The sequence below is a fragment of the Megascapheus bottae genome, unplaced genomic scaffold, assembly GCF_031878675.1.
Source record: "Megascapheus bottae isolate mThoBot1 unplaced genomic scaffold, mThoBot2.hap1 HAP1_SCAFFOLD_40, whole genome shotgun sequence".
NCBI classification, from domain to species: domain Eukaryota; kingdom Metazoa; phylum Chordata; class Mammalia; order Rodentia; family Geomyidae; genus Megascapheus; species Megascapheus bottae.
The window spans coordinates 5,845,815-5,867,016 of NW_028327715.1; the positions used below are offsets into that span (position 1 = coordinate 5,845,815).

Here is a 21,202-nt window from a genome sequence, read left to right on the forward strand (position 1 = left end):
AATAGAGTACTCCATGGCCCCAACAAAAAATCTGATATTTGCAAAGATGGGTAAATGCTACTTTTGTGGTTCAGAGGAGAGTGAATTTAATGTGGCAAATGAAGCTACACCCACACAATATTGTTTCTGCCCCCTCTGTTCTGAAGAACTGCGAGGAGATCTAGGGTAGTTTGGTCCTACCTTCTGGCTGTAGGGGTCTTATGGAAAAATTTCACTAAGTTTTGCTTTTCTGGAAAGTTCTCAGGTCTTCTTATGGGAAGTCATTATCAGATAGCCTAAACTATTCTCAGGGTTATCTTTCATCATTAGGTTGAACAATGACATGAATCTATCTATCTATCTATCTATCTATCTATCTATCTATCTATCATCTATCTATCTATTCTATCCCAGAGCTTAGACACTGTCTCTGATCTCATTTTTTTTTTTTGCTCAAAGTTAGCACTCTTTCACTTCAGCCATATCTTTACTTCTGGCTTTCTCTGTTGGTTAACTGGTGATAACAAAGTATAAAGTAATTCAGCAATGAAACTCACTATACGTTAAGTTGATTATGAACTATATCACCTGTGGAGGACGGGGGGGGGTCAGAAGGGAAAAAACTGGGTGAAAATGAGGGAAGAGATGACACTGCTTAAAAAGAGATATACTCATTAACTGACCTACATAACTGCAAACTCTCTGTATATTACCTTTACAATATTCATTAATTAAGTGAAATGTAATTTCTTCCCCAGTTGTAGGGCTTGAACTCTGGGCCTGGGTGTGGTACCTGAGCTCTTCAGCTCAAGGCTACCACCCTACCCTTTGAGCTAGCATACCACTTCCGGTTTTCTAGTGGTTAAAGAGTCTCACAGACTTTAGTTCCTGGGATAGCTTTGAACTACAATCTCAGATCTCAAGCACTTGAGTAGCTAGGATTACAGGCATGAGCCACCATGCCCACCCAATTTTTTTTAAAATTTAAAATAGAGTTTTACTGACTTTCCTGCCTATGCTGGCTTCTAACCTCAGATCTCAGCCTTCTGAGTAGCTAGGATGACACTGGGTGAACCCTTAATGCTCAACTTTTTATTTTATTTAATTCTTAAAATTTGTTCTGATTTGATAAAGAGAAAAGTAATGGTGAAAATATTTTTTAAATTTTTGGTGTAGGAAGGAAGACCATTAGAGTTTTCTCTGATAATGACAGTCCTGTTCAATATTGCATTCTACCTTGCATTACTGCATGCATGTAGTAGATTTGGTATCAGCTAAGATTAACCTTGAAATATAAAGAATGGATATGAATTCTGAACCACCGGGGAAAAAGGAAATGGTAGAGCTGTCACCACAATTTAACATAGAAAGGTACTAATTCTGTTGCCTTAAATAAAGTTTCATATTCTATAAGAGGCAGTGGTACACACATATACAAGCTTATGTGGTACTGAGCACACACATGTACAAAATGGTGCTGACATGGGATGTGACAGCAGCCCCTTTGTCTCTATTCCTCTGAGATATGTCTGGTAAATACATAATGCCACACTTTAAGCAAGGTGACTATATTAATTACATGTTAAGATATTATACTATGCTTTGACTAGAGAATTCAATATTGTAGTCATTTCAAAAGCATCTCCTGTCTAAGTCATTTTCTTCCTGACTTTTTGCTTTTATATTTCCAAGAACAAAATAACAACACAAAACCTTTTTGGGGCTAATAGATTTTCACAGCTATGTTTGTTTGTTTGTTTTTTCCAGAGAGATTTTCTCAGAGAACCTAATATGAAGCTATGTATTCTAGCTTGAGTCAGAGGCTAAACTAAATGTTCAGATTTCCTGCAGCATTCTGCCCTGCCTATTTTCTCTTCTTGATTTTTACCTTCTCTTGGTGAGGGCTCTATGCATATGCTTTACATCCATGTGCAGGGAGAAGGGGTGAGGAGGGATGGCGTGTGTAGGGAGAAGGGGGAGTGGTGTGGAGAGTGGGGTAGACATGGGAAGGTGGCAAAAGTATGAGAAGAAAGAGAAGTATTAAGTGCTCCTAAAGCAGAGGTTCTTACAAGCAGGGGCTCTTGTAGTAAAGGGAGTCTCCTTACTGTCATCTAAAAAGTCTTCTTCCTCATCCTCCTTTCGTAGTTGCCTCTTGGTCTCCTCATCATAAATGAGGCCCAGTAGGTTAGCGGGGCTCTCACTCTCCCCATGACACAGCTCATTCAGTCTGATGCCAATGGCCTAACATGAAAGGGAAAGGAATAAAATAGCACCAGATAGGTTAGACTAAAAAAACAAGGCATTTGTATCCTGTACACATAAAGCCTAGGCTTCTTCTCTACACTAGGCTGTTGTTATTTCAATGAGTAACAGTGTGAGAGCCGAAGGTGGAAGGCACTCATGCTATTTCCTGGATCACTGAGTCTAAACACTTCTGTAAACTTGGAATGACACCTTTTTGTACTCCTAAAGAAGCTTTTCTGAAAGTATACCCAGTTACTCAAAGGGTACTAACTTTACAGGTCTCAAAGAAGGGAGATTAGTTATTTTTAATGGGAGGATTTTACTGCAGTGAAAAAAGAATGGGAAGGAACTGTTCCTCAGAGTGAGTCTGACTGTGCTATTCTGTAAGAATGTCAGTGTCATGCTAATGAACTTGGAAGTTGCCAAGACTTCTGGTACTGCCTCCTTATTTATATCTACCAGGATGTTTGCAGTAATTATTGGGCTTTGATAGACTTTGTTCCTCTTGTCAGGGTATTCTATGAAATATTTTTTAAAGTTCATTTTATTTCTTTTTAGAAGAATATCTCACCCCACATTAGAAATATGACTTTTAATAATACATTGTCAAGATTACCTTTTAAATGCTACTTATAAAATTGATACCTTTGTTGTTTATTCCTCTGAGTCATCATGTACTGTTCAGTGATTTTGCAAAATGTTTCTAGAAGAAGAAACAAGCAAACAAAAAAGAAACCTCTAACTCCATCTAGTTCCTTTTAGATAGGTTCAGCAACAATGGAAGAGACATAGGCCTAGTAGAGTCTGCAAAAAGCCAAACTGAGCAATGAATTGCATCTAACAGTTTGATTCTCTATGTTTAATAACAACAGATTTCAATTAATTTTGTTTTTCTCTTCCTAGGTCATATTCATTGAATTTTTAGGAAACTTATTGAATTCTGAGCATGCAAGAAGTACACATACATATGTATAGATGTGAAAATACATCTCTATACAGCCTGTTTGTAATTGTGGGACTGTTTACAGTGGGAAAGAATGTTAGAGGACAAACAATACTGAAATGTGCTACATCTGTGAATTAAGATAGTAAAATGGACTGCACTGAAAGTTGTGGGTTAATGGAGGGGAAGTAGTACGGATGGGGAAAGTGAGAGAGCAACAATGGAATGATTTTGCCCAAATACTGTATATTCAATTGTGAAATACCATGGCACGATATTTTTGAGTAATTAAGACAATGAATGCCAGTAATGAAAAATAGATCATTTTTGGTGTCACTAGTGAAAATATGTATAAGAGAATCCATGTACATGTATGAAAATGGGACCTCGAGGCTTGCTGAAATTGGTTTGAGAAGTGTAGGATGGAATGAGGGAGACTGACCCAAAGGGTCAGTTTACTCAAGGTACATTCTAGGCATAGATGGACATGTCAAAGTGGAATCCCCTTGTATCACTAATTGATGCTAATAAAAATGCAAAATGATGAGAGAGAAATTAGCCATCTATTAGAAACAAACAAGTATCCACTACTGAATATTCAAATTATATCTAGAATTCTTGGTGGGGGGAAACAGTATCTAAATTTCTTAGAAATCTGAGAACAAATCTGCTTAAACTCAGGAATTACCTGAAAGATACAAATCAAGAAGCAAAAAAATCTTATTAATGAAGAAGTACTATAAAAATGTATCATAGAGAGGCTGGGAGTGCTTGCCTAGCATTCACGAAGCCCTGGGCTCAATTCCTTGGTAACAACAGACACAGAAAAAGCCAGAAATGATGCTGTGGCTTAAGTGCTGTAGAGTGCTAGTCTTGAGCAAAATGTGCTAAGTTCAAGCCCCAGGACTGGCAAAAAACAAAACAAAACAAAAGGAATCATAGGACTCTAAGAGTTAGCTGCTAACTTGAGAAATTTTAAGTAAAATGAACAAAATCATTACTGCTACAGCCCTTGTCCTGGGGACAAAACATTGTAACTAAGTCTGGGGTAAAGTCAACCAACTGCATGGTAAGATCCAAAGGGAAAGTTCTCTGTATTGAATTTTCTGGGATACTAAAATTTACAGTTTACAAAACTTAAAGGATTCTTAGATAGTGAACTTGTCTTAGCATCAAATGTCAAAATAATGATTTAGCCTAGCACTGGTGGCTCACATCAGTCATCCTAGCTGCTGTGGAAGTTGAGATTTGAGTATTGTACTACAAAGCCAGCCCAAGCAGAAAAAGGCTCAGTCTTTGATACTTTGATAGCCTGAAGTAGAGTTGTGGTTCAAGTGCTAGAGTGCTAGCTTTGAGCAAAAGAACTCAGGAACAGTATCCAGGTCTCAAGTTCAAGCCCTAGGATGGACAAAATAATAAGAATAAGAATTTAGACCTCTATGTCTCATACATTGCAAGAAAAATGCTGTGAGGATACATTGGTCCTTTTGTCTGTCATTCATCAAATATTTATAAAGTAAACTACTTTGTAAGTTATTTCAAACACAGGACTAAATAAATTGCTACAGTTTAGTAGTGTTTTGGTTAAAGGTACCATTATAGATTATTAAATCCACTTAAAAGGGATCACTGGCAAACAGCAAGGCTGAGGGACTTCCTGAAGACTGTAAATGGATTCAAGCACATGGTGTCTAACTACATCTGAGGTCCATTCTCTCAGTGAGCACAAAGTCTACTGGTGAGGTAGGTGCATATCAAAACAGCACATTAAGAGACTGTAACAATTGGCCAACTTAAAAACTAGACTAAACTTGGCTCAAAGACTCATAGAATGTCTTCTAGCTATAGACTTGGAGAAATAGTGCTAATGGAGAGTAAGAAGTGCATGTGATATTCCCTGGAGGGTCCTAAAAGATCTGCATTTGAGGGACCCTGTATGTCCAGGGATGGATGGCTCCCTTAATGTAAGAAACAATAATGGGCAGCAAGGGTGGCAAGGCAGACTAGAACTGAGCAGACTGTTCATTTGAGAAACATTTTACTATCTGCCAAGAAGGCAGGGACAAGCCATGTAGCTGTCTTTAAGAAAAATTAATGTAATAAACTATTATTATCAAACACATGGTAGGTATAAAGACAAATATGCTTCTGGTTCATAAGCTCATTTGACTTCATCATTCATAATCTTGTAATGCTCTGAGCAATGGTTGCAGAGTAGACAAAGATATCAGGTTAAAGCAATTTGTATTCTAAAAAAATAATTAATTAATTGCTGTTCCGGGACTTGAACTCACGGCCTAGGTGTTGACTCTGCTCAAGGTTAGTACTCTACCCCTTGAGCCACAGGGACCATTTCTGGATTTTTTTTGTGAGCAGTTTATTGGAGGTAAGACTCTCACAGATGCTTCTGCCTACGCTGGCTTTGAACTAGAATCCTCAGATCTCAGCCTTCTGAGTAGCTAAGATTAGAGGTGAAAGCAATTAGCACCAAGCACAATTTGGGTCTTAACTTGAGGGCCACTGCTGCATTTTAAGCATGTAAGAAACCCACATCCTGATTTGTGGTTTAGCTGAATCACTGCCAACAGTCTGGAGAAGGAACTGGAGAGGGCAATTCTGAAGGCTGAGAGACATTCTATTTTGGAAGGGCTGTGTCACAAAAAGATCATCTTCCTGGCAGTGCACAGGATAGACAGACAATGGCAGGCTGTGAGGATAAGAATACACTGGAAAATAATCATCCATATGCAAAGTCAAAGTTCTGACCTATGGGACTCTATGACATGGAAGTAATAGAATCACTTAGGATAGGAGAGTCAGAATATGCTCAAAAGCTGCTCTATTATATGGTTGTGGTACCAGTAATGAGATTAGAAGGCTTAGGGAGGGTTGTAGGTAGACTATTCATTTGGGAAAAGGGACTTTATTCTGATCAGATTTTAGGATATTTTTAAGTGAATGCTTCTGATGCAAGCTTGGGGTCTGAACAGTGTTATAGTTAGAGAAGTCTGTACTGCTGGAAACAGGAAAATACAGGGACCATGAAACACTGGGTGAATTATACAGGAGGAACTTAAAAGTGATCTTTGAGGATGGCTACACTTACAGAAAGGAAGGAGACACAGATTCAATGAAGCAGAGGACAGGATTCAGAGACTCCTGTGTATATTCTCATGGAAAATAAACTAGCAAGACAGTGAGAAGTATCATATCTGTGAAGATGTCCCAAAGTATTTATCCTGGAGATATTTGTTCAGACATTCCCTTGGTCAAAACCTTCCTCACACATCTGAACCCTCTAAAAGTTCAGCACTTGATGGTTTCCCCTCCTGAGAGTCCTATGGGATTGGCAATTGGGAGTGTTATTTCAGAGAAACCAGGCCGTAAAAACACTCTTTGAATGAGGTAGGTACTGAAGGAATGTCAGAACTTCTCTGCACAAGGAAGAAGTTGGCCAGCTTTATATAAAAATCCAGTCTTGTCCTCAAACTCACAACACTGCAGGAAATCAAAATGGATCAGACTTCAGAAAATGAAAAGGAAGAGGATAAATTACAGCCATTCCAGGGAGCAGGCTTTCAAAAACAAAGGATCACCAGAGATTTATCTCTCCTGTGCCTAGTAGGTTGAATAACAGATAAGCTTAAATTTCACAACCCCTACCTATCTTACTTCTTGATTGATTTACTATATTTGGGATGGGGACTTGCTATGTAGCTCAGATTGTCCCCATACTCTCAACCCTCCAGTGTCAGCCTTCTGGATGTTAGAATTAAGTGGAGTGCACAACCACATCCAGCATCATCTGTCACATTTACTATTAAGGGAAAGAAGGATCCTCCCAAGGGAAACTTCTTCAAATGAAGAAATTAGAATACTAGTTATTCATAACTAATTACCACCTCTGCCTGAGAAATAATAGGAGTCAAAACACCATTAACCTTACAAGAATTGAAAAACAGTTACTGTCTCCAATTTTCCCAAGAGAGGATGTGTTCCAAATGATATAATATTTTGCCGAAAATTGGATGGCTTTTTGCTAACATACGGCTGAGTCATTTGGGATAGAAAATGAAAGGAGTTGGAGATAAAAACAACTTTCCCTGGCTCTCTAACATTTGGTAATCTAAATTTTCCATTCTATTGTCAATACTTTAGGGATAGAAAATCTGCTCTCTCTGGTCAAAGGTCATCTCTGATGTTAGCATAATGGTCCAATGGCATCCATGATATTAGAAAACATCACTCACTATTTTAGCCATAAGAATAATAAAAGTAGACCATAGTCTGAGTTTTCCAAATATGTTTAGTAGGAAAACTTAGCTTATCGAATATCTTGGGATCAGAGAAGTGACTGGTTGTAATTTTTGAGATTTATGAGTCTTGGGATGGGGTAAGGCTTGGTGAGAGATTCCTGCACAGTTGATTGGAAGAGGTGTACAGAATGAAATGAACACATCCAAGTCTCCATGTACTTTCCTCATAATCTTCCCATTTCTGTCTCTACCATCTTATTACAGAGTAATGATATAAGGATATTCTTTACGAATTAGTTAAAAGAGACCATCTTTGAAGAATGGGATTAGGGATACATCCCCCTTCCCACTATCCATTTCAACCTCGAATTATGTTTCTTTTCTTAATCCTATGTTGTGTCTGCTATGATGGATGCTTCTAAGATTTCAGATATTCGCAAGGCAAATTTAGGAGAGAAATTTGAGAGAAAAAATTATTTTCTTAGAAAATTAAAAAAGCCAAAACCAGGATATAAACATTTAACGATTATAACAAATATTTTTTTCAAAAAGCCGATTCTAAAGATAGCAATAAAGAAGCAAGGCTTTGAAATCCAACATGGGGATAGAGTATTGGAGACTCCTATTTTCTAGATACATAAATTTTGGCAAGCCACTTGACGAGTATAAAACTTCCATCTTTTTAATAGTTAAGTAATAGTAGTATATAAATTGAATAAACTTCTAAAGCAGTAAGGTCACTGCCTCAAACAAAGCAGCTATCTAATAAATTGTATTCAAGAAAAGAAAATTAAAAACAATCCCAAACGTCTCTACTATCCCCAAATGCTCTAAGGGTCATAGGAGAAGGTCAAATGCTCACGTCTCCCCACTGGTAGAAGAGTTTGGCAGCATTCCACTGCAGCTTCTGGTTCCGCTTATTGCCGACAATGGGAGAGCGTCCTCGGGAAAGGCCTTTCTTGGTAATGTTTACATGATGTCCTTTCATCCACTCTGGCCAGTTGCCACGGTAACAGCGGTGAACAAACCGAGCACACTCCAGGAACAAGGCTGCTCTGGCCACCACAGGCGCTTCCTGAGTGAGATTCATAAGGGAAGAAGCACCAAGGATTCAGAAAATGTATGTTTAAATTGGCCTAGGGGGACATTACTGTCCCATTTTTGCATTCCAATTAGCCTTTACAGTCTGTGTTGACTGAGCCATGTTTCCCAGGGTGGTGACAGCACTGTAGTGGGAAAACTGGAAAGTGAAATGATCAAGTCAAACGTGGATATTGAATAACAAACGAGACACTTGAAGTTAGTCACTGAGGTTTCTGAGAGTCTTCTTAGGAGTCTTAAGTCATTACATGCTCCTGTTTTGTATATTTTAGAGCAAGTAGGATTTGAATGTGAACACAAAGAAGCCAGGCTTTTAAATATGCAGTGTGTGTGTGTGTGTGTGTGTGCGTGTGTGTGTGTGTTTGTGCCAGTAAGTGGGGCTTAAATTCTGGGCCTTAGTTAAAATATTTTTAAATTACATTTCAGTAGTGGAACAATGGAGGTGTCACCTAACAAAGCAGTTTATGAACACTGCATCTTGATTAGCGTTAACCCTTCAATGTTCTTCTCTTCCACCCACCCCATCATAAGAACCTTCCTTCCTGTTTAGATTTTTTTAAACCAAATTTGTAATGTTACTACTTGAGCCACATCTGTATTTCTAAGCCTCTGGGTTGGTTGATTAGAGAAAAGAGCCTCTCAGATTTTTCTGCCCTAGATGACTTTGAGCCAGCTTTACCAGATTTCAGCCTCCCAAAATAATTATAATTACAGGTGTAAGCTACTGGTAGCTGGCCAATATGAAGCATTTTTGAACCTAAAATATAAAATGAAGTAATCAAATATTCAATTTCTGGAACTAGTCTTGTTTTACTATGTTGAGCTGCTGGGCCAACAATTGTTTGTTAGCTATGACCCATGATATGACACATGACTCCAGCAGGGAAAATTTCCTTCTACTCATTTTGATAAACAAGAAACATGAAATTTCCTCAGGAAAATAAGATACGCTTGTCAAGATGTGGTTGAAAAGAAAAAACAGCTTTTCATTGATACTTAACAATAAAAATGACATGTTCTATTAAACTTTATAAAATTTAAAGTAATAAGGAGGGAAGAAGAGGAAGGAAGGAAAGAAAGGAAGAAAACAAGGGAAAGAAGGTAGGACAGAAGAAAGGAAGGAAGGAAGAAGGAAATTTCCCATGAAAAAGTTAATAGTTCATTAGAAAAATACATATAAAGCTTTACGATATATGTGGATTTGTGCCACTGTTTTAAACCACAACATTACTCATCACCTGGGGGTTCTTTTTTATTGTTGTGATAATGTATAGAGGGGTTACAGTTACATTCATCAGGTGGTAGGTGCATTATTTCTCACACATTGATACTCCTCATGTTTTTGTCCCCATTTCCCTCCTCCTACCCCTCCCAATCATCTTTTTCCCCTCCTTTCCTTTCCTATTTCAAATAAACAAATAAATGTATATACAATATACTTGTAACAAAGTCAGATACAGTAACAATGAGATTAAACATCTGTGGATTCTTTAATAGCCCTAGATTTCACAGTAACAAAACATATTAATCATTTCAAACAATTATACTCTAAACACTTCTTTTATCCATGATGCTAAAATAGGGATTAGTGCATAGAAAGACTTATGCATCAATTAACTTTTGTAAGTTATAATATATAACTATGACCTAGAAATAATATCCTATTTTAAGATTTAAAAAGTGAGGTATAATTTTCCCCCATCATATAAATGAGAAAGGAAACATATAGAATCCAATGTGTTCTTTGTGTTCATACCTATGTTAGCTGCCTCTTCAGTATCTATATTTTCATAATTCTATAAACCATTGTAAAAGATGATTTCCAGTATGTAAATACTATGGGAATGGTTAACAATGCTCAAGAAGTACTCATTATCTTACAAATGTAACTGTAACCCCTCTATATATTACTCTGACAACAAAATTTTAAAAAATTAGGACATCTGTCCTATACAGTAGTTTCAAAAAGCTACAGGCTTTTTGATTCCTGATTCTCAAATTCTACGATCAGTTCTATCACCTCAGTTCTACCATGAGTAAAGATACTCAGGCTTTGTGATTTGGTTCCTCTTCTATAATCCAGTTATATCAAGCTAGTTGCAGTATCCCTAATGCTTTCATCTAAAAGTCCCTCTTTATGATTCAGGAGAGTTTGGTAACTCTATCACAACTCTTAGAAGCCTTGCTTCCTCTTTTACTCTTCAGGGAGAGCTGATCACTTTATAGTTTTGAGTACTACAGCATCTCAGATTGAATGGTTCAAGCAATTTAGCCCAATAGACATATCCTTATTGTCTTTTTCCTTAATACAGCTATCAAGAATTTTAATGAGAAATATAGTTATGTAGGGAATTCATTTCACATAGCATATTACACAGTGCTATAACATAAAAGTAATCTACATGAAAGGGCAGAGTACAAGATAAATAGTAGTGATTAGTTATGGGATTCTCTTGTTCACATAAGATTTATCCTATCATTCATGTGTGTGGGAGGTAGGACAAAACTTAGAAGAAGGTCACAAGACTAGTAAATTGTACACTGCAAAAACTTAGATGACTTTCTACATCAAACTCACAAATACTGGGGTGCCTTTCTATATTGTCTAAATATATACATTTTCTTATTCTAGATACTTATTTCACTAAGTATGTCAGATATGCTAATCTGTGTTTGGGAAAAGTCTGGGACATCTGTCTCTAATACCAAATACCAGTCTAGGGGCAAGGCAAGCCATGCAAATATATTTTTAGCTTGTCAAAATATGACACATTCCCAATATGAAGCAATGTGAATTTAATAGAAGCACCACAGAAAAATAGCATTACAAGTGTTTGTGAATATAATGTAACCTTTCTATTAATTACAATAAAAAATGTATTAAAAAAGAAAAATAGCATTATGATGTGAACTTTGATGACTATGAGATCAATAAAGGTGAAACCAGACATTGATCAGATGTGAGAGGCATCTGTTCAACCTTTGCATGGCCCCTGTGAAGTGCCAATTGAGAGGATGAACAATAGATGGATAACTAAGTGCTAAGGAACTCAGAGTCATTTTCTGAGTTCTTGTAAAAACATTAAATGATACCAGCCTAGAATTGTTGGCCCTGGAAATTCAAACTTACTTTAGAAATGAAATTGAGATCACTATAAAAATGTTTTCTAACAATTACATATCCTAATATTGAGAGTAAGGTGGGTTATACCTGATGTATTTGATTCATCATCAAACCCAATGTCATCCAGAAATGCCACTGCTTATGCATTAGTAATGATAACATACATCATTCAAACACTGACTTTGTATAATAATCTTCATGGTGTTGGGTAGATGGAGGGCAGACTTGGGAATTCTATATTCAAGGGGTCAGAGCATGAGACCAGGACATTGTGCTTTGCAGAGTATTGCACAGGAAATTGGAGGAAAATTTGAGATACAGAGTGTAAGGTTTGAAGAAAGGAGATCTCCACATGGTTATTTAGGCAGTAGAGAGTTTAATTAGATGGAACTGCCCACCTGCATGAGATGGAGGTGAGCAGAGTGGGGTGGACTTACATAAGGGAGAAAGGTTTTATAAGGAGAGGACCTGGAGGAGATGTGACCGCAGCTGATGTAGAAGGGACCTCAGAGATTGAGGAAGTCACCTCTGAGCTTGGAGAACCCTCCATTGCCCTCAAGTAAGCCAGTTACCTGGGTTACTGGTGGTGGTCAGGGACTTCTAGAGAGGGCCACATGTTCTGGGGGAGGGAGGGGTATTCTTCTCTGGCAGACACCTAACACAGAGGTAAAGATACTTAGCAACCAGAACTAAATGGTAATGACTGTGACACATGATGCTATGAGTTCACCTCAAAGTGTAGTTTGGGCAGTGTTCATTAGAGAGAAAGGGCTATAGAATACCTGAAATAAAGGATTCTTCCTCCACACAAAAGAAGTCAACTTTTCCTCTACTGATGGCGCTTACCTCTTATGGTTCAATCTGCAGAAGCAGCAAAAGATGGAGGCATGACATAATGGATAGGGATGGATTCACATCACAGAGAAAAACAGCACAAATGGAGAAAATGAATCAGAAGAATGCTGCATGGGTGAAAAGAATCACAGAGAATCAGAGTCACAGTCACAAAGTACATTGAAACAAAATATGACATCCCTGGCATACCAAAGAATGTGATGCTGGTAGCCCTGAAAGAAAAGCAGAAATATTAAAATGTCTTCTTTCATGTTCATGTTGTCTTCACAGATAACATTTTTAGGTATTATAATAACCTGGAATTTCTCCTATTTTGTCACATCTTAACTTTATCATTTCCAGACAAGCAAAAATACATTTTAATCAGGAATTCAAAATATTAAGCTGAGCGAAGTTTTTTTCCCTAAAATTAAGAGTCAATGCACTGGGAATGTGGCCTAGTAGTAGAGTGCTTGCCTAGCATGCATGAAGCCCTGGGTTCAATTCCTCCATACCACATACACAGAAAATACCAGAAGTGGTGCTGTGAATAAAGTGGTAGAGCGCTAGCCTTGAGAAAGCCCAAGGTCAATGCCCAGTCACAGAGTTATAGTTCCAGGACTGGCAAAAAATAAAATAAAATAGTCAAAACTACTGGAATATCAGAAATTTTGTATGTATCATCTTTTATAAAGTGTATCTCTGTGGTGGTTACAAGAAGTCATTACTATGTAATTACATTATGATGCAATCTGGATTTCTCCAACATTTTGCAATTAGAAAATGTCAAGTATCCAGCTTCTTTCTATTATTTCCTTTGCCATTTTCCTTGAACTTTAGAAGATGGTTACAATATTGAAAGTTTCCTTTATGAAAGTGAAGCAGAGAACTCAGATACTAATTCAACATCTGTGCTTTTTTTCTGCCCAGGAACCTAGAAAATATTATTACCAAGATACCATGGATAATTGAAGGGTGTACAATACATTCTTTTCCCTGACGTATCCTAGGAAGCTTATTTTGTGAGAAGGAACCTTGACGCACAGCTTGTATAATATTGGACTGGAATAGACTTTTTAAAGTCTGAATATTTTATGTTGGTCCTTGGGGAATTACATAGTATTTTATTGTCTGACAATAAAATGTGTGCTGGTACATGATATCTGGTTATTTAAAAACCAATGAGAATAAGCAGCTATTATGGGTCTCAGAATGGATTGGAACCTTCTTTGCTAGAGAGCAGACGCTTGTGAGTCAGTATGTTATATTGGGCTTGCACTGAATTCTCTGCCTGACTGAAACCATTAAGTGACAGATTCCAAGCTGACAGGCTATCTCTGTCTCTGCCCATTTTTACAAGTAGTTGTGGGCAGGTTAGAAGAAGTATTATTACTTAGTACATTGTCATTTTGCTATTGAGATCATGGTGATAATGAGGGTATTTTAAAAAATGAAGTATTCTTTTTCTGACAGTATGATGGATTCAATATAAAGACAAACTTCTGCTGGTATGGAACACCTAAAAATGTTGGGTAAAATAGCTCCTAAGGTGAGATAAAAAGTGTCTGAAGAGCAGAAAGGAGGAAAAAGTGAAGTGAAGGTGGGGTGAGGATGCGCTAAGCACAGAAATATTTGTCTTAATGATTTCTGCTAACTATCCAGAGACAAGAACACTGGGTTTTTCAAGCGCAAGCAGCTGAGAGTTCAAGTCAATCTTTTGGTAAGGATAGGATCATAGCCAACAGCCACTCTCAATAGATAAATAAGAAAACTAATCTGCTCCACAGAAGCTGACTAAGCTTCCGTCTTGGAAGAACGTAAGAGGTGGGAGTAGAGAGAAGGAAAAATCCCTGGATGAAAATTCCTAGCCCAAACCTCAATTTCACCTACAAGTTTGGGACAAAGAATGCACACAAGAATTACAGTGGTAGGTACAGTAGAAAAGAGACAAAAATAAAATGGATGAAATATTGGAGAAAATTGCTTAGAATGTAATATAGATAACAAGATGAGCACTATAAACTGTGATGTATATACATCTTCAACTTCTAAAAGGAAAGCCTAGATAAAATGCAAAAGATAATACCAAAACAGCAGCTGAGAATTTCTGAATAGATACATCAGGATAACTATAAGAATTAGGTGCTCATTAGAATACAAAACAGGAAAACATGTGTGAAACTCCAAACTATCAATAATGAAAAGATGCTATGAAAGGCCACTAGGGTGGGGTAAGAGATTACTAAGGAATATTAAACAATCCAGAAAAGAAAAGGACAATATCCTTGAAATAATACAAATAAAATGTCAGTTTCTAATTCTAATTCCAGCAAATGCATCTTCAAGTGGAGGTCAAAATAAAGATTTTTTTTAACTAGGTGCTGCTGTAATTTCTATTTAGGAAGCTGAAATTGGTTTGAGGTCAACCAGGGCAGAAAAGTCTGTAAAACTCCATCTCTGAAATTAATCAGCAAGATGTGTGGCTGGAGGTATGACTCAAGTGAGAGTGCCAGCCAAGCAAGCAAAGAAGTAAATGCAAGGCCTTGAGTTTAAACCCCGGTGCTAACTCTCCCAAAATTAAATTAAAAAATTTAAAAGGCAGTTTCAAGAAAACTAGTTAAAAAAGCTATTCCAACTGATCTTCACCAAAAAGTCTCTCTCTCTCTACATATATACATTCCTCTTTTTCTATATTTACATACATATGTATATATACACACATTATACACATATATACATACATATACATTCCTATCTATAATATACACACATAAAAGTAAATGGAAAAGATAAAATATGCAATGGAAAACATTATCATGTTAAAAACAGTTGTTCCTGAAAGGCAGGAATCAGAAAAATTAAGCATTAGTAGAAAGCAAACACAGGAAACAAAAGCTAAAAATGCATGTAGAAGCAGAAATATGTGAAAGTGTAAATAATCACAAGGAAATCCTATCCCATATTAATAGCTATGAACTTAGTTGTTACTCCTGCATAAATGACAATTTACCCAAAATATTCCTTCCATGCAAGCACAAAGGACAGGCAGTTACACTTCCCCTTCTCTCAGGTTGCTTGCCCAAATTCATCAGCACTTTAATTTCTCCATTTTTCCATAGTTGAAAAGCAAATTCAATGCATATGATTTCCAGTTGGAAATAATGTCCTATTTTTATTATTATGTTGTATACCAAGAAATGAGATTAAGAATGCAAAGGTACCTTATAAACTATCCAGGATAATGGACTTTTATAATTATTAACCTTTTTACCACCTCTGCCAACTACTACCACCTCCATAGCCACCATCGTCTTTATCACTGTCATCATTATTACCAACAATACCTTTATTCAATGAGCAGAGTCTCCCAGGTCCTGACTCACTGCCTGGTAATGTGTAGGATTGGGGTTTGCAGACTTAGACTATTTCCATCTTTTGAAATTTTGACTTCTGAACTATGCACATAGTACAGCATTAATCTACAGTCAGAGTCTCAGGTGTGACATGGACACTCCTCTTTGCCCACCCACTGCTTCAGTCTCATGCACACTGGCCTCAGATAAATCTGGTCTGGTGATAAAGAGCTCATTACTTCCCAAGGCACAAGACTCCTTCCGTAGACATCAACATCAATCTTTCCCCAAGGCTGGAGCTCTCCCATTTGAGCCTCAGCACCACTTCCAGCTTTTCCTATGTATGTGGTACTGGGGAATTGAACCTGGGTCTTTGTGCATGCTAGGCAAGCATTCTGCCACTAGGACAAACACCTGGCCCCCCTGAAAATAACTCTTTACATATAAAGACATTTCTTTATAAGCAGTAAGACTCCCTGTATTTCATTTCTTATATATGAAATTGATAAAATTGAAAAGGTCAGATGGGCCTGAGCAGGATCCACAGGAAACGTTTAAGAAGCTAGTGGTCTGGTAAACTCTCTATTCAGCCTTATTTTGGTAGATAAATAAGGAAATGAGGAAAATACTATTTCTATGAGTTCCAGTTGAATGTACTGGTTGCAATCATGTTCCAGTGAGGAATAAAATATACTTATAACTAGAAATTCTTGTATGGAATCTCTGGAAAATGAAGAATATAACAATGAGAAACCATATAGGTAGGAGATAATTTTGATTAAAAGGAATGAATGACAATAATAATCCTTTTGATAAACTGTATGGTGCTAAAGTAGTTGTAAATGGAATCAAAAGACTGCTCTGATTATAGATTCAGTATTTACTAACTTATGTGAGCTTGAGCAAGTTAGTCCTTTCATGTGGGAGATATGGGGATAAAAGAGGAAGTCCCTACTGTTACATGACATCCAAGAGACTCTGTTATCAAAGTAATCATCAATCTTCCTCCCAGCGTAATCTCCACTTACTTGGAAGCTTGTATCAATTCTGTCCATTGAGATGAACAATTCAAGTCCCATCATGTTTCATTTATTGTCAGCAAGTTTTTTTTTTCTCATGGATAAATATCTTATATACATCTTAAAAGATTTCTATGTAAGAGATAGATATGAAAGAATTCTCTTTTTTATATAATCCATAAGTATTAGTAAAACAATTCCAATTATTTGAAGAAATCCTTTCTAATAGGCATGTATCTGTTAGGTGGAACTTTTAACATTTTGATTTAGTGGATGCTACATTTTCTCTTTAAGTGGGCTTTTGTTGGGAGGCGTTTCCTAAATTTCATCCAGTTCTAAAAGAATGTATGAAGAATGTGTGGTGTGAATCTTTAAAACTGAAAATTTCTTGTATTTTTTCTTTCATGCGCTCTTCATGCAGTCAGATGGTAGGAACATTTGTTAAAGAATGAAATGCTTTTTGAACTATTAAAAATCATTCTCAGTCTTAATTACAAGAGACAACATATATTTAAGTATATTTTCTACGTCTAGAATAGTCATTCTAAAATATTTAAATAATCTTTTTGATAAAGTACATAGTTCTAAAATAGTTGTAAATGGAATAAAATGACTGCTCTGATTACAGGTTCAGTATTAACTAATGTGACCTTGAGCAAGTTAGTCCTTTCATGTGGGGAATATGGGAATAAAAGATGGAGTCTCTACAGTTACATGGCATTTACTCACAGGCAGATTTCAGCTCAAGTTTTCTGAAAGCCTTCCAGTGAATGAAGGACACTATCAACTCTCATCAAGTTTGTTTATGGAACAAATATCATGATTCCATCCTTTACCAATTTGTATGGCGGTACCTACACAGATTTCACTTCATTTTTCTTTTGTTATTTTATTGGTGGGATAATGGATAGAGGGGTTACAGTTACATTCATCAGGTAGTAGGTACATTACTTCTCACACATTGACACCCCTCCTATGTTTTTGTCCCCGTTTTGCTCTCACTTCATTTTTCGATAAGTGGAAATAAGGTGTGTTATTATAATTTTCCTTAATCATAGTAGGCAGTTGCTTCAGCTATTGGTACCTTGCTTGTCTAAGCCAAGTGTCACAAAACTTTAATCCTAAAGTTATGTGACACTTATTCTATATATGCTTAATTGGTTATTTGAAACTGGATAGGGCAGCGGGGAAATCAAGATGAGCGGGGGGGGGGGGGGGGAGGGAAATGGTGACCAAGACATGAGAAAGGATATCAATGTTTGTGAAGTAATACACCTTCTATCTGGTGAATATAATGTAACCCTTCTATTAATTACAACAAAAATATGGAAAAATATATCCTCTGCAAGGCAGCAATACATCAATGTTATTCTGTTATTCCACTGTCTCCTGTTACATTTCCTTCCTTCCTTTCTCCCTCCTTCCCTCCCTCCCTCTCTTCCTCCTTTCCTCCCTTCATTCCCTCCTTTCTTTTGTCCTCTCTCTTCCTCCCCCCACCCTGCTCATCCTGAGTGCTGTCCTTGAGATTGTTTTTGCTCAAAGCTAGCACTCTACCACTAGAGAATCACATTCAAACTATTGAGTATAAAACATGAAATTTGCTGTTTTATGCATTTATAGAGGCCTAAAGTACATTTATCATAATATAAATCTATTGTAGCTGGTTTTGAAATGAAAATGAAACTTTATTTACTTGCTATTTGTAATCTAGTGTGTATGTAGTAAATGAAGAACTTATAACTTAAATAAAGGGAAAGTCAGAAGTGGAGTTCTAAAGTTATATGCAAGTCTGGTTTACCTGATAAAAATGCTTTTTCAGGCCGGGAGTTTGGCCTAGTGGTTAAAGTGCTTGCCTAGCATGCATGAAGACCCGGGTTCGATTCCTCGGTACCACATACATAGAAAAAAGCCGGAAGTGGTGCTGAGGCTCAAGTGGTAGAGCTCTAGCCTTGAGAAAGTCCAAGGACAGTGCTCAGGCCCTGAGCTCAAGCACAGGACTGGCAAAAAAAATGCTTTTTCAACATGATCCATGTGATATGTTTTTCTGCCTTACATCTGTATAATACTACCAAATATACAAAGACCCTCTTTCAATGCATTTCAATTGATCCTGACATCAGATTTGTTCTCCAACTGAGACATAATGAAACAAAGATTCAGAATGTGAAGGAATAACACATGGCTCACTCAGTAGCTAATGTATTAGTAGGCACTGTGATGAGGGCTTTCTAGCTCATGTCTCCTTTATTCTAGACTTATGTAATATAATAAGGTAGATAAAACAGTACTATTACTAGTTTGGCTATTTTTTTTTACAAATATTCAGCCACTAAATGTCAGAGCAGGTTCAAGCCAAGCATTCTGACTTCAGAACCCTTTCACATACTTGTACCCATGTAGTTACATATTCTGCCAAGCAGACCAAGCTCCTCCTCCATCTTTCTCATTTTACCACATCTCTTTCCTCTATGGTCACTAATTTTGAATAGAAAAGAAACTAATGCATAGTTCCACTGCTGCGTGCAAGATTTGGGGGGAGATTCATACTTCTCTATTAATAGAAATAGTCTTCCAGTGACTTACCAAATCTAAGGCAGCAGCCAGGATGGACGCATCAGGAATTGTCCCTGGCTCACAACAGTTTAAGAGAAATTGGAAACGTTTCATGCCTTGTCGGATGGCTCAAAGATTCACCACATTTTTGCTTTTTCCACCCTCTTGGTTGGGAGAGAGATGATCATCGAAACTGTGGCAGCCTATAGGGATTGTACCATTGTGGAGGAATTTGAGAGAAACAGATGACAAAGTTTAGAAGAACCACAAAGATTCAATCAAATGTTCTCTGTACTATTGGCCTGAAACTTTCTCCGGCACATCCTCTCCTTCCTTCTCACTTCTCAAAGGCTTCATTTCGACACAACTTGACTTTGGGGAATCTGTGAACCATATTGTATAAAAATGGAAGATTTAACCTAACTACTTAAATGAAGGGTTTATTCATTTTGCTAATAGGTTTTTATATCAGTAAGACAAGACCCCCTTGGTCAATTTACAACCTTTCCTTTTCTCACCGAGAAGTAATTTCTATAGCATATAGTCAGGCTAGCTATGGTAGACTCAGCTGAGAAGGTCCACACAAATGAATGCTTACTTATTTCCTCACCAACAAATCTGACCTTGGAGTTAGGATGAGAGTTAAAAGAACTTCTCAGGTAATGATTCTGATGCATGGTCATGCAGAAACTTCTAAAATTAAAATGATCAACTTCCAATGTGCCTTACATTGCATTGGAACTGAGAACAGATTATTGTTTTTCCTATAATGCTTTCTTGGATATCATATTATTATATCTGATCTGAAATTGCATAAGGATCATGTCTTCCATAAACAAAACAATGAGACTTGGAAAAATGTATCCCTTCAGGTAAATTGCTACAAAAAAAACGGTAGAAGGAAAAACAATTAAGAGAGCTAGTTGGTTTAGACTCTGTCTGTTGATTTCTTTCCTGGACAAGAGACTTAACTATCCCTTAGTCAATGAAAAAATACAATTTATTTATGAAATAAAGATCCAATTATGGATATATCAAAGTTCATCATGCTATTCATTCATCTGAAGAACCAGTCAAAGATAATACAAATCACCTATATGATCTGAAAAGGGAATATATATATTATATAAGTGTATATATTATATATAAATAAGTGATATATATATATATATATAGTCTTTTTTGTACCAATCTAAGGCTTGAACTTTGGACTTGGATTCTGCCCCCAGCTTTTGTGCTTAAGGCTATTGTTTTACCACTTGTGCCACAGCTTAACTTCTGCTTTTTTTTGGTAATTAATTGGAGATAAGAATCTCGTGGACCTTCTTCCTTTTGTAAACCATATTGTCTACTTAGAAAACACAGACAAAAAGCAAGCAGGATGATATTGGAACTAGATAAAAGGTAAACCAAAGAAAATTAAGGGGTTAGCCAAAAGACATGAAAAGAGAAAACAGGAAATGCTCATAAGCATTATACTGTATGTGTGTGGGGGGGGAGTGCCTGTTTACATGTGTGTTGTTACAAATGTATAGCTAGCACAAATGAATCAAGTTTATGGACAAGTATATTTTTGATTGTGTGGAAGGATTTTCTAACAATTAAAGCTATCTAAATAGGATGTCATAAACTCCCTTCAGCAGATGTGTGTAGAAGATGGATGGACAGATGTCAATAGTGAAAAGCAAAATTCCTAAATGGACAAAAGTGGTTGTATAAATGGTTCAGTAATTCTCATATTTAAATAGGAAAACAGAAGAGCTGTGTTATATTCTTTGCAAACCCACAGCCCACAG

General features: G+C 36.9%; 2 protein-coding genes and 1 long non-coding RNA gene across 7 annotated transcripts in view; 1 reads left to right on the forward strand and 2 right to left on the reverse strand.

Moving 5' to 3' along the window:
• Positions 1-21,202, forward strand: part of LOC150039413 (uncharacterized) — a 510,688-nt gene that overhangs the window by 401,177 nt on the left and 88,309 nt on the right. The window lies entirely within an intron of this gene.
• LOC150039423 (uncharacterized) overlaps positions 1-21,202 on the reverse strand; it is a 242,842-nt gene that overhangs the window by 158,769 nt on the left and 62,871 nt on the right. The window lies entirely within an intron of this gene.
• LOC150039431 (protein unc-80 homolog) overlaps positions 1-21,202 on the reverse strand; it is a 99,735-nt gene that overhangs the window by 51,008 nt on the left and 27,525 nt on the right. The window contains 3 exon segments of the mRNA XM_090327810.1: positions 2,049-2,220; positions 8,285-8,497; positions 19,437-19,609. Of these exon segments, the coding sequence (XP_090183936.1) occupies positions 2,049-2,220; positions 8,285-8,497; positions 19,437-19,609 (558 nt within the window).